The 13,835-nt window shown below is 37.2% G+C and overlaps 2 protein-coding genes and 1 pseudogene across 3 annotated transcripts in view; all 3 read right to left on the bottom strand.

Annotated features, from left to right (window-relative positions):
• The window catches only part of LOC137249914 (protein transport protein Sec24C-like), a 137,455-nt gene that overhangs the window by 63,659 nt on the left and 59,961 nt on the right, over positions 1 to 13,835 (bottom strand). The gene's annotated exons all lie outside the window — the stretch shown is intronic.
• Positions 2,311 to 6,557, bottom strand: LOC137248543 (uncharacterized; annotated as a pseudogene).
• On the bottom strand, positions 3,054 to 5,097 carry LOC137249910 (uncharacterized). Of its 2 annotated transcripts, none has more exons than XM_067781969.1 (4): positions 4,703 to 5,097; positions 4,462 to 4,643; positions 4,230 to 4,392; positions 3,054 to 4,137 (listed from the first exon to the last, which is right to left on the bottom strand). In XM_067781969.1, the coding sequence occupies exons 1-4, from the start codon at positions 4,974 to 4,976 to the stop codon at positions 4,079 to 4,081; spliced, it is 678 nt and encodes a 225-aa protein (XP_067638070.1). In that variant the 5' UTR covers positions 4,977 to 5,097; the 3' UTR covers positions 3,054 to 4,078. The 2 variants fall into 2 exon arrangements, with proteins under 2 accessions (XP_067638070.1, XP_067638069.1); XM_067781968.1 differs by having other exon boundaries at positions 3,057 to 4,164; positions 4,703 to 5,095.

The following is a 13,835-nucleotide window of genomic DNA, read 5'->3' as shown; positions in this document are numbered from 1 at the left end:
AATTTGAATTTAAAAAAATTTTTTTTAAAAAGTGGGCGTGTTCTTCATCCAATTTTGCTAATTTTTATTTAGTACATATATAGTAATAGTAGTAACGTTCGTGCCAAATCTCATTATGATATCTTCAACCACTGCCAAATTACAGCTTGCAAAACTTTTAAATTACCTTCTTGTAAAAGTGGGCGGTGCCAATCCCATTTTCCAAAATCTTACTAATTTTGTATTCTGCGTCATAACGGCAACCCATCCACCAAGTTTCATCGCTTTATCCGCCTTTGGCAATGAATTATCGCATTTTTTCGGTTTTTCGAAATTTTCGATATCGAAAAAGTGGGCGTGCTTATAGTCCGATATCGTTCATTTTAAATAGCGATCTGAGATGAGTGCCCAGGAATCTACATACCAAATTTCATCAAGATACCTCAAAATTTACTCAAGTTATCGTGTTAACGGACAGACGGACGGACGGACGGACGGACATGCCTCAATCAAATTTTTTTTCGATACTGATGATTTTGATATATGGAAGTCTATATCTATCTCGATTCCTTTATACCTGTACAACCAACCGTTATCCAATCAAAGTTAATATACTCTGTGAGCTCTGCTCAACTGAGTATAATTATCGCTTGAATAAGGCGGCCTTTTTGTACGTCTTAAGTATCCAAATGGGAATGCACGCTCACAGAGGCCGTGCTCCATCTCTTCGCTCCATCGTTTGTCTTCCGTATTACGTTTTTTTACGGAGGGTGGGTACCAGCATGAAGTGGGAAAGGACTTTGACATTCCCATGGCTCAATCCACATTTTGTGGCGTATTAAAAGACGTGTTATCCACTCTTCAATGTGATCTATGTCCTCAGTGGGTGAAACTTAATTTGAGCAACGAAGAAAAAAGACAAGCAAAGATGGACTTTTATCAAAAATATGGATTTTCTGGTGCGATTTTATGTGCAGACGGAACACACATTAAAATTGTTGCGCCGGCTAAAGACAAATTAATCGTAAAGGGTACTATAGCATCAATGCTATGACTGTAAGTCTCGCAAAAACTGATATTTCAAATATCTTTATAATTTTTTATTTATTGCAGATATGCGATAATAAAATGAGAATTCGTTACGTGAATGCGCAGTATCCTGGCAGCAACCACGATGCTCATATTTGGAACGTAAGCAGCGCGCGAAATTTTTTTGAAAATAAATACCTAAACGCGCGAACGAAACACTTGGCTTTTAGGTATGTGCATACACATATAGACAGTTTGAATAATTTTTTGCTAAAATAATTTTATTTATTCCACAGGAGACGCTGGATACGCTCTAGAGCCATGGGTAATGACACCTTTTCGTTCACCTACAACAGGAAGCGCCGAAGGAAACTACAATAAAATACATGCAAAAGCGAGAAATACTATAGAAAGGACCATAGGTGTATTTAAGAACCGCTTCAGATGCCTTCTGGGTACTCGTGAGCTTTATTATGAACCCATGAAGGTTTGCCAAATAGTGAACGTTACCACAGCATTGCACAATATTTGTATCCATTATCGCGTGGCTGCTAATTTTTCAGTAAATGTTGAAGAAAACCATTTTAATCAAACGTATGAAGCAATGTTTACTATATAGTTTGGCAGCTTAATTCGAGGTTATGTTGCGAATAGAGTGGAAGGCACTCGCAGGCCGTAAAAATAGGCATTCGAATGGAGTGGAATGAAGAACAGTAGGAAGACCAGAGTTGCATTGGATCAATCATTGCATCAATATTAAAGATAAATTTAGAAAAAATAATTAAATTTTTGAGTATAAGCAAACATTTTCTTTCAATTACTGCAATTAAGGTGTCCTAGATGCTATATATTCCAAAATTATAACATTTTATGTCTGTTTAAAAATTTAACTTCAATTTCCCTAAGATTTCCGTAATATGGCCATTAGTGATGTTTGTGTGTGTGTGCAAATTTTGAGCGATCAGCTGTTAGTTGCGCTACTTGGTAAAGTTTACAATGGTATGAAGCTTCTCCTTCAACATATACTGATGCAGCTATTCGGATAAGGGAATCTATATCCTCAACATTAACACGACTATAATATTCAATTAAAAAATAGCAAGACTTATATGTATTAATTCATTTACACTTTTTTTATTGAAACTTTTGGTATATAAATAAAGCTATGTACATATACATATACGTATTAATTCATTTACACTTTTTTATTGAAACTTTTGATAGGCACTTGTATTTAAATAAAGGAATGTACATATACATACTTACATATGTATAAATTTCAGTGTTTTTTTGAAATCACATTTAAGCTTTTTTCTCCAACTAATAACATTTGTTTTTTATTGAATTTTTAGCATTGATCAAATCTTCCATGGATTGGTTGTGTCTACGAGTTTCTTGCACTTCGGCATCCTTTAGGTCACAGTGCTTTTCCATTGCCCGGTATAAGCGTCGTATACCGGAACAAATATCTTCCAGCTTTTGTTCCTGTATTGAATAGTGTGCTATGGTCTTTTCCTGAAATTCCTTTGAAGCACAAAACGGTCTTGAAGTACTTCTGCTGTATTTGTATCAGTTGGCTTGCGCGCAGAGGAAACACGTCTCGGAAGTGCTGGACTGCGGCTTGATGACGTCATTGACACGTCAGCCTCGATCTCATTTTCAGAGTCGGCTGCAACAGGTAGCCCAACGCTCACAGTGTTTTCAATTCCATCCGTGCTAGTCTCTAGTGCTGTCAATCGGATGACAGCTTCCTCCATTTCATTAAAATGGTGCTGCCTGTTTCGACGGACACCAGTAGCTGTCTGTTCTTTTTTGTTTTCCGCTAGCTTCCTTTTAATATACGCCTTCCAGTCTAGCCATACCTAGTAAACACGATATATATACATATGTATATACACACAAGCAAGGCACATTAAATTACACATTTTACCTTTTTCCAGCTAGTGATGTCTTTTTGAAGTGGGCCCATGCTGTTAAACTCCTCCGCCAAACGTTCATAAATTCATTGAATTTGTACATTGATTTCAATGAAAATATTCATTAAAAACGTGCCAACGAACAAAATCATAATAATTTAATGATCGATATTCATAAATTGTAAAATTTATGAACGTTATTTATGATTATGAAAGAAATTAACGAACGCTGTTCATAAAAATATTATGAACGGGTTCATAAAATTGAATGACATTTTTCATAGATTTTGTGAATTTATCCGTAGATTTTAATGAACATATTCATATTGTATATGAATTAATTCGTAGATTTTAATGTATTTTTTCATAGACTTTAATGAAAATATTTATAAGCTTTATGAATCTTTTCAATAATTTTCACCCCCCAAAAAACCAGCAAAATCTTTTATTTGTTTACAAATTCATTTTATTAACCCTCAACTACATTCGTGGGGTAGCTTTTACCCCAATACAATTTTTTACATATTTTTCAAGGTACTTAATTAAAAAAATAAGGCAAATCTTACAAATACTAGATAAAAAAAACTGATTTCATTTATCACATTGCTTACATATTTCTATTTCCTTAGAATGAGTTTTAAAAATATATATATATTTGTACATACAGGCAAGCGATAATTAATAAAAACCAAATACATAAAATAAGTCTCCTCTAATCCATAGAAATTTGTTTATAAGTGCCAAGAAAGAAATTTCAATAATGGTGCTCAATTTTTACAAGACCTAAAATAAAGTGGTTTCACTCTTCAAGCTCTGGAATCAAAATATTGATTTTGGGGGTTATTTTGCTTATTATTGTGCTTTAATAAATTAATATATTTGAATAAATGTCCAAAAAGTAGTACTCGCTTTAGGATACTCAACATTAAATAAGTGGAATGATTTAAAACATACACCGACGCATCGATGAAGGTTCGTAAATAATATTTTGGTATCATTCAAGTATAGGAAAAACTGATCGAATTTTGCATAGTTTTTGTCGCCCAGCGCTAAAATTAGAGGCTGAATGCTCTCACAACGTTGCTGCAAAAAATGTATGATCCTCGAGTTGTTGAAGAGTTTGTCCAACGAAAGCAAACGACTCTTGTGAATCTTTAAAAGAGAATCTGCAGATATCTTTTTTTGCCAGCGTTCGTTTTTCTGACTACTTTAACTGTAGGATAAAGAGATTGTGTTCGGTCTAAAAAATTAAAAATTGTGTGTTTATGTATATGTGTGTATATTATGCATCCTCTTAAGAAATACCTTTTTCTAAATCTTTCTCCGAAATGGAATTGATTATAAATTTTGTTGAACTATCTTTCAAAACTCCAGGCTTCTGCAGGAAATGAAATAACCTCAATAGTTCTTGTTGACAACTAAGAAAATTGTGGGTATTTGGGAACATTACTGTGAAATCAAGATCGATCTGAAAAAACATTTAAAGTTTTTGTTAGTAAATTGCAAACACAAAACCTATGATTTAAGATTTATTCACCAGACTATATCCATCAGATTCCTTATATTCTGGCCACTCGCGAAATATTTGGTGTATGTTTTGAAATTTTGTTTGATTTATTCTATAATTGGCGTAAGCTTGCCAAGCGTTTTGAAACTCCTCCGCAGTCAAATTGTTGAACTTCACACGCTGAAGCATTTCTTCAGCACCAATTTCCGGAACTTGAAATGAAATAAAAATTATACAAACGAAAATTTATGTAATATACTGCAAAACCTACCGTTTTTCTCGACCTCTGGAGATTCCATACGACGCTGTTTAGCTTCCGAACTGTAGCTTTTGATGCTTTTTTTCATGTTGCAAAATTTGGTGTACAGTTTTCCTCTCTTTTCGGTTCGATAGAAACTTAATTTCTCGTTTGGGAAAATTTCCAGAATTTCACCTTCTAAGCAGTAGCTACTTTGAAGTGACATATGGATGTCGTAAATCCTTTTCAAATGTCGAACAAAACCGTCAATACTTTCATATTCCTTCTTACACAAAGCACAGATCATTTTATTTAACAAACAAATTTTTGCAGTTCTACTTTACCTTTTTTCACTCAACAACTGATGATGCGAAATTCAGTGGCGTTAACTTTTGAAAAATTTCCCTCTTTTTGTGTAGTTCTGCAGCCTAAACACTACGGGATTTGCAACTTTACCCGGATTATTTGCACAAAAGAATTGATTGGCAATACTAACACTATTAGTTGTATGAATACATTCTTTGATTTTATGAAATGTTTCATAAACTCAATGAATAATTTCATAGAAGTTTATGAAAAGCATTCATAAACATTGTTCATAAGGCATAAAAACTGAATTTTGTTCTAAGACTACTTCATGAATTTGCATCCATTACCTTTATGAGCATTTTCATAAATTTCTATGAAATTATTCATTTAATTTATGAAAAATTCATTAAAATCAATGAACTTATTCATAAAACCAAGAGCAGAATGTTTATGAACGCTTTTCATGGAAAATTAATGATTTATTTTTATCCGTGTAGAGCACTTTGAAAAGCCGTGTGCCATAGAGGGCTTTTCTTGCAGCAACTCCAGCAAAGCCGCATACTGTTGCCTTGTTGTTTTTTGACAAATTAAATACTGACTACGCGTTTATTCAATAAATACTTACATTTTTATAATTTTTTCAATTTGTTTTAATTTATTTCAATTTTTCGTGGATTGTCCGCTTACAAAAACTTGTCGTAGAAAAATTGTGGGAAATTTGACAATTTGACATTTAGAGTGTGTTCAGTGAATGCTATTCTCCGAACTTCGAATTTACGTTCGGAGTTGTTCGAAATGCATGAATGCTTTTGTAGTAACTTCTCCGAAAAACAGTATACGATGGAGTGCGTGATAAGGCCGGATATGATTTAAGCCAGAGGGGTAGGGAAGAGAAGAGAAAAGAAGAGGACAGCATGAAAGGAAGTGTTGTACCAACGTAATAAGGCGACACGGTCCGGCAGCGTCAACGACTATACAAATAAACGAACAATCTGGTATCGCCCGTATAGTGAACAGCAGCCAACTTTACAAGAATCGAAGAAAAAGCCACCGAGAAAAGACACCAAATTTTCAGTACTTGGTTTTACTTGGTTACTCAGTATTTTACTTTGCCTTTTCGATTTATTGAACTTTGACTAATCTAAATGTTTTATAATCGTTATAAATGTAACCTCATTCGTTCCGTTTCATTAAATGTATTAAAGTTTTTATTTGCCGGTCGTCACACAACATTCTGAAAATTTGTCCTTTCCGCGGTACATTCTGCTGACTTCGTACAACAGCCATCTTGGCGATAAATCTGGGGCAATCATCACACACACTGGAAATTTAAATTGCATAAAATTACACAATAAAATACATAAATTTATTGTTTTATCATAAGTCGAACCTCTGCTAATCTTTCTTTGTTACAGCGGTCGACAACGTGTAACATAAATTTGTCAACGTACAGTCGTCGCCGCATAGAAGCGTCCAGAATTTCAATTTGAAAATCACCATCATCGATTTCATAGCAGCCATTTTGCAACTTCGGCTCCGAACAGATTAAGCCGAAATTTTTGGAAATTTTTGCCGCCATCCAATAAGCAAATTAGAATTTTCGCCAATCATAGCCATAATTCTGCACCTAACCTTAACTAACGAAACAATTTTTTACGCCAGTAAATCGTCGTCAACGATGCAAAACGTTGGTGGTTCAGTATACTCCAAAACATACAATTTATTAAATCCGCCGCCATAAAATTGTCCAACTACAATAATTGTTTATAACACGCCATCGATACAGACATTTGATTAATGCTAACTAGATTAAAAATGAGTCAAAAACGTCGCGCGAATTCGGAGGGAGAGTCAGAACTGAACAAAACTGTTATACCAGCAGCGGAATCCCCCGCTGTTCAATATCAAAGGGAGCCCAGTGATATAGCAGCGCTATGCGCTTCCATAACAGCGTTACGAGATTCAATCAGCGAGCTCCGAAACGATACAAATATTCAGCGAGCGGACATTCAACAATTACGTCAACGTATTGAAGTCGACCAAGCGGAAGCTGCGCCACAAGGTACACAGACGATCCAGTCAGGGCAGGGACAGGAAGTAGGTGTTTCTGCACATCGCCATCAATCATCGTCTTCAACAACGTCTCAACCACAGCCAAATTACGCACCAGTCCTAATGGATAGCGCCGCAACAAGACTATATCCACTACCTATATTTGAAGGGAGCGCAGAGGACTGGCCCTTGTTTATTTCTTGCTATAGTGATACTACGACCGAGTTTAATTACAACCACAGACAAAACCTTATTCGACTCCAAAAAGCATTGCAAGGTGAAGCAAGGCGTGTGGTTATATCACTTCTAATATACCCCGAAAACGTGCCTAGCGTATTGGACGAACTTCAATTCAACTTTGGCCGACCAGAATTGTTGGTTCGCTCCCGACTAAACAAAGTACAGAGTTTCCCAAACATTCCAGAGAATCGTCTTGACATGGTCTTGGAGCTAGCCTCAAAGGTACGTAATATAGTTGCATTCCTTAAATGCTCTAAATGTGAACATCACCTTGCTAACCCAACATTGTTAGAGTCACTATTATTAAAACTACCCCCATCAAAGCAATTTACAGGCGGGCCGCCGAAAGTGCGTCGTATCCAACTGTGGAGTGTTTCGCGAAATGGCTAAGTGAGTTAGCCAGAGTAGTAGCCCTGATGCCAAAGGTTGCCGACAGAAGTGCTATCGTACCAGCCACACGACCCGCCAGTCAATCAGCCAATAACAGGCAAGCCATAGCAGGAGGTGGTAATCGCCGACTACTACATACACAGGAGATGCCCATTGCTCGTAAACAAAAAGGTGCGTTATATGTAGTCAAATGCATCAGTTAACAGAATTTCGTCAGTTTGCGTCCAATAATGTCAATGAAAGGTGGGCTGTGGTAAAACGTCACCAGTTATGTTTCTGTTGTTTGGTCAAAGGCCACAATCTACTGAAATGTCAGGAGCGTAAAGCGTGTGGTATTAACGGATGCGAACGTAAGCACCACCAGCTCCTAAATGCCCAAAACGAGTCTTGTCATAAGGCTGGCAAAGGCCAAGTAGAACGCATGTACAATTGCCGTCAAGACAGTCAATCAATTTTATTTAAAATCATACCCGTAACATTGATAGGGACCGAGGTAAGATGGATATCTACGCCATGATCGACGAAAGTTCTTCGATTTCGCTTATCGACGATAAAGTTACCAACAGCCTGGGTCTACAAGGCCAATCATCATTGCTATCGTTACAATGGTATGGTGAAAATAGAAAAAGTAGAAATTCGGGGGCAAGTCGACAGTCAAACATATACAATTAAGAATGTACGATAAAGTTTCACATCAAATCTTACTATCTAAACTTGAGTATATTGGATTTCACTCTGTATTCTTATCTTGGTTAAATCGTATCTATCGAACCGGTCTCTATGTGTTGAAATCGAGGGCTGGAAGTCCCTACCTTTTTATGCAACGTCTGGAGTTCCTCAGGGTAGCATTCTCGGGCCTTTGTTGTTTGTGCTTTTTATAAATGATATTGGTTCCTGTTTTTTTTCGTCCTCTTTCCTTCTGTATGCAGCTGATTTAAAGTTATTTCATAAAGTTAATGGCGAGTCGGATTCCCTACTCCTACAAAATGACCTAAATAATCTTATTGATTGGTGTAATGCCAATAATCTCTTCCTCAATGTGAATAAATGTTTCCACATGTCTTTTACTAAATCATCTAACTTATATTCCACCCTCTACGATATCGCAGGTGCTCGACTGGTTTCGGTTAATGAATTTATTGACTTAGGTGTTGTTTTTGATTCCTCTTTCTCTTTTGTCTATCATATCTCTTATATGCTTCCCAAGGCTTACAGAAACCTTGCCTTTCTTCGTATATATGCAAAAGACTTTAAGGATCCTTATACAAGGAAGGCTCTTTATACATCTCTCGTTCGTTCAAAACTAGAATACGCCTCAATTGTTTGGAATCCTATCTATAGCTGCTATGCTGCCAAAATTGAAAGGGTTCAAAGAAAATTTACTCGTTTTTTCTATTTTTACTCAACTTTGACGACTCAATTCCATCCTATCACTCGCGCTGCTTACTCATAAATCTCCAACCTCTCGAATCCAGAAGGATAGAACATCTGCTAATGTTCGTCTATGATCTAATAGTTGGCTATCTTGATTGCCCAGTTCTCTTAGCGAAGGTGTCATTTAATGTACCTAGTCGGAGTCTTCGAACATTTTTTTCCATTTTACAAGAGTGCTTGCAGGGCTAATTATTGTAATTTTGACCTAATTTTTCGGGCACTAAATGAATTTAATAGACTCTCAGGGAGGTTTTTTATTGATTTTTCTTTGTCGAGAAGCATCTTCAAGTCAACTTTGCAAGAGTTCCTATAATCTTTACTTGCATTACCTTTTATACTCAGTTGAGCAGAGCTCACAGAGTATATTAAGTTTGATTGGATAACGGTTGGTTGTATATATATAAAGGAATCGAGATAGATATAGACTTCCATATATCAAAATAATCAGGATCGAAAAAAAATTTGATTGAGCCATGTCCGTCCGTCCGTCCGTCCGTTAACACGATAACTTGAGTAAATTTTTAGGTATCTGGATGAAATTTGGTATGTAGGTTCCTGAGCAATCATCTCAGATCGCTATTTAAAATGAACGATATCGGACTATAACCACGCCCACTTTTTCGATATCGAAAATTTCGAAAAACCGAAAAAGTGCGATAATTCATTACAAAAGACAGATAAAGCGACGACACTTAGTAGATCAGTTGAACTTATGACGCAGAATAGAAAATTAGTAAAATTTTGGACAATGGGCGTGGCACCGCCCACTTTTAAAAGAAGGTAATTTAAAACTTTTGCAAGCTGTAATTTGGCAGTCGTTGAAGATATCATGATGAAATTTGGCAGGAACGTTACTCCTATTACTATGTGTACGCTCAATAAAAATTAGCAAAATCGGAGAAGGACCTCGCCCACTTTAGAAAAAAAAATTTTTTTTAAAGTAAAATTTTAACAAAAAATTTAATATCTTTACAGTATATAAGTAAATTATGTCAACATTCAACTCCAGTAATGATATGGTACAACAAAATACAAAAATAAAAGAAAATTTCAAAATGGGCGTGGCTCCGCCCTTTTTCATTTAATTTGTCTAGGATACTTTTAACGCCATAAGTCGAACAAAAATTAACCAATCCTTTTGAAATTTGGTAGGGGAATAGATTTTATGACGTTAACTGTTTTCTGTGAAAATGGGCGAAATCGAATGATGCCACGCCCAGTTTTTATACGCAGTCGTCCGTCTGTCCTTCCGCATGGCCGTTAACACGATAACTTAAGCAAAATTCGACATATCTTTAATGAACTTAGTTCACGTGCTTACTTGAACTCACTTTATCTTGGTATGAAAAATGAACGAAATCCGACTATGACCACGCCCACTTTTTCGATATCGAAAATTACGAAAAATGAGAAAATGCCACAATTCTCTACCAAATACGAAAAAAGGGATGAAACATGGTAAGGTAATTGGATTGTTTTATTGACGCGAAATATAACTTTAGAAAAAACTTTATAAAATGGTTGTGACACCTAGAAGAAAATGAAAAGTTCTGCAGGGCGAAATAAAAAACCCTTAAAATCTTGGCAGGTATTACATATATAAATAAATTAGCGGTATCCAACAGATGATGTTCTGGGTCACCCTGGTCCACATTTTGGTCGATATCGGGAAAACGCCTTCACATATACAACAACCACCACTCCCTTTTAAAACCCTCATTGATACCTTTAATTTGATACCCATATCGAACAAACGCATTCTAGAGTCACCCCTGGTCCACCTTTATGGCGATATTTCGAAACGGCATCCACCTATAGAACTAAGGTCCACTCCCTTTTAAAATAGTCATTAACACCATTCGTTTGATGCCCATATTGTACAAACAAATTCTAGGGTCACCTCTGGTCCACCTTTGTGGCGATATCTCGTAACGGCGTCCACCTATGGAACTAAGGATTACTCCCTTTTAAAATTCTCATTAACACCTTTCAGTTGATACCCATATCGTACAAACACATTCTAGAGTCAACCCTGATTCACCTTTATGGCTATATCCCTAAATGGCGTCCACCTATAGAACTATGGCCCACTCCCTCATAAAATACTCTTTAATGCCTTTCATTTGATACACATGTCATACAAACACATTCCAGGGGTTCCCTCGGTTCATTTTCCTACATGGTTATTTTCCCTTATGTTGTCACCATAGCTCTCAACTGAGTATGTAATGTTCGGTTACACCCGAACTTAACCTTCCTTACTTGTTATTTTTTGTTTTCGCTAGTCATGTTACTTACGTTATTCGTTGTGGTTTTCAGTTGATTATTTGTTTATGTATTTATTTGCTTTTGTATTCTAGTCTGTAAGATTGTTTAATCATAGACTGAATAAATTATACATACATACATACATATATGCAATCTTAATCTGCCAACCCAGTCATTCAATAAAAACAGTTTTGATTATCTGACATCAGTACCACTGCCAAGTTACGTGTCTGTAAAGCCCGATCTTCTGCTAGGCCTGGATAACTCCTTCCTAGGTATTGCGCATGAAACAGTCTACAAAGGAACTAACCAACTGGTCGCCGCCAAAACAAAGTTGGGTTGGGTAACTACGGACCGTCAGGAAAGTATGCCAACAGCGAGAGTGGGGTGATGGTGGTGAGAGAACCAACAACGATGAAGCAGCTACATAAAATGGTAGAAGAGTACATTACGGGTGATACGCTAGTCCGAAGCTCATCACACAATACCACAATTGAATCTGACGATGATAGCAGAGCCAGGAAAATTCTCTCTGATACCACAAAATTTGACGGAGGTAGATATGAAATAGGTCTATTATGGCGCGAAGACGACGCCAAGTTACCCGAAAGTTACGACATGGCACGAAAACGTTTGCACAGTATTGAGGCTCGCATGAAAAGAGATGGCGAATTTGCAACTAAATACAAGCGTGATAATAACAAATATATAGACAAAGGATACGCCAGACTGCTTTCAGATGAAGACGCTAATAAAAGTAAGCCAACACATCATAAATGTTCATAAGTCGGAGAAATTGCGCATCGTATTTGACGCGGCGGCAAACATATCAAACGTGTCACTCAATAGCACTCTGCTTAAAGGCCCAGAGAAGGTACAATCATTAATATCAATTCTGTTTAAATTTCGACAGGGAGTCATCGCCGTTGATGGAGACATCAAGGAAATGTTCCCCCAAATACGAGTCAGATCGGAGGACCAAGACTCTCAACGTTTTTTGTGGCGAGGGGACGACTAAAGCTAGCCAGTTCGCGTTTATGCTATGACGTCAATGATCTTTGGAGCTGCATGCTCACCGTGTTGTCCAGAACATATAAAAAACTTAAATGCCGCCAAATGCCAAAAGGTGTCGACGCAGTCTTGAACAAAACTTAAGTTGATGACCTTGTCATTAGTATTAACGATGTTAAAGAAGCTGAAGCAACCGTTCGTGAAGCCATTGAAACAACGCCGCAGCCGGGTTCCGACTACGGAAGTTTATAGCCAACGATAAATTGTTGCAAGCCAGCCTTACTGGTGAAAGTAATACGCAGGGAACGGTTGTTAATATGGAAAAACAAGCAGCCACCGATAAAATACTCGGCATGTTTTGGAATACAGCAACAGATACGTTCAAATTTGAGTTTAAATTCCTAAAAGTAGCCAAAGATATTCTGCGTTGGCAGCGGCCGCCGACGAAGAGAGAATTGTTGGGCATTGTAATGTCCATTTACGATCCATTCGGATTTTGGTCACATGTCACTATAATGGCAAAATTAATTTTACAATCAGCATGGAAAGAAAACATAACGTGGGATGAGGAAATGCCTCCACAGCTTTCCACACAGTGGAATATCTGGTGGTCGAAGTTCCAGTCTGTCAACTCATTATCGATCCCGCGCTGTCATTCGAGATTGCTACCAAAAGCCGAAAACATTCAGTTACATATTTTTGTTTAGGCAAGTACAAGTGCGTACGCTGCTGTCACTTACTTACGCGTGGAATTGGAAGATACAGTAGAGGTGTTATTGGTGTGCGCCAAGTCGGTATGTGCTCCAATCAAGCCAATGACAGTTCCACGATTGGAACTGCAAGCAGCAGTTCTCGGGTGCCACCTAAAAACATTAATAGAAGAAAGTCACGAGTTTCGGATCAACAGTATGACATTTTGGTCGGATACATAGACAGTTATTCTGTGGATACGTTCCCACTCACGATCATATAAGCCATTCGTAAAACATAGGATTGCAGAAATTCTGACAACAAAAACAGTCAGTCAATGGCTCTGGGTGCCAACAGCCTGAAATGTAGCAGACGATGCTACACGAGTCATGTCAATAATACGTTTCCGCAGAACACCCGTTGGGTTCGCGGACCTGAATTTTTATACCAGAATGAGGAACACTGGCCTCAAGAAACTACGTTTACGTCCGTCGAATGTAGCAGCGAACAACAAACTAGGCGACACTTGTTATTTTGTGGAACAGGTGAGAAGTTTAACAATTTTAGTAATTTCTCCTATTTTCTTAAACTAGTGAGAGTGGTTGCCTAGGTACGCCGTTTCATTAACAACGCCAGAGGTGATAAGCTTACAGACGAACTACGAGCCGACGAGTTAATCGCTGCCGAAAATCTGATATGCAAATTGGTACAAAGGGAAGTATATCAACGTGAAATCATATTGCTGCAAAAGAAAAGGGTCATACCTAAAGAT

The sequence above is a fragment of the Eurosta solidaginis genome, chromosome 4 (genome assembly GCF_040869045.1).
Source record: "Eurosta solidaginis isolate ZX-2024a chromosome 4, ASM4086904v1, whole genome shotgun sequence".
Lineage (NCBI taxonomy): Eukaryota > Metazoa > Arthropoda > Insecta > Diptera > Tephritidae > Eurosta > Eurosta solidaginis.
The sequence above is the reverse complement of the archived record's forward strand: the minus strand, read 5'-3'. Positions and strand labels throughout refer to the sequence as shown.

What these genes read in the sequence shown, in the direction of transcription:
- LOC137249910 (XM_067781968.1), bottom strand. Translation starts at nt 4,976, where the DNA reads ATGATCTGTGCTTTGTGTAAGAAGGAATATGAAAGTATTGACGGTTTT. An exon ending in TCCAGAGGTCGAGAAAAACG is followed by an intron (nt 4,644 to 4,702) that starts GTAGGTTTTGCA and finishes TTTCATTTCAAG; the next exon opens with TTCCGGAAATTGGTGCTGAA. An exon ending in GGAGAAAGATTTAGAAAAAG is followed by an intron (nt 4,165 to 4,229) that starts GTATTTCTTAAG and finishes TTAATTTTTTAG; the next exon opens with ACCGAACACAATCTCTTTAT.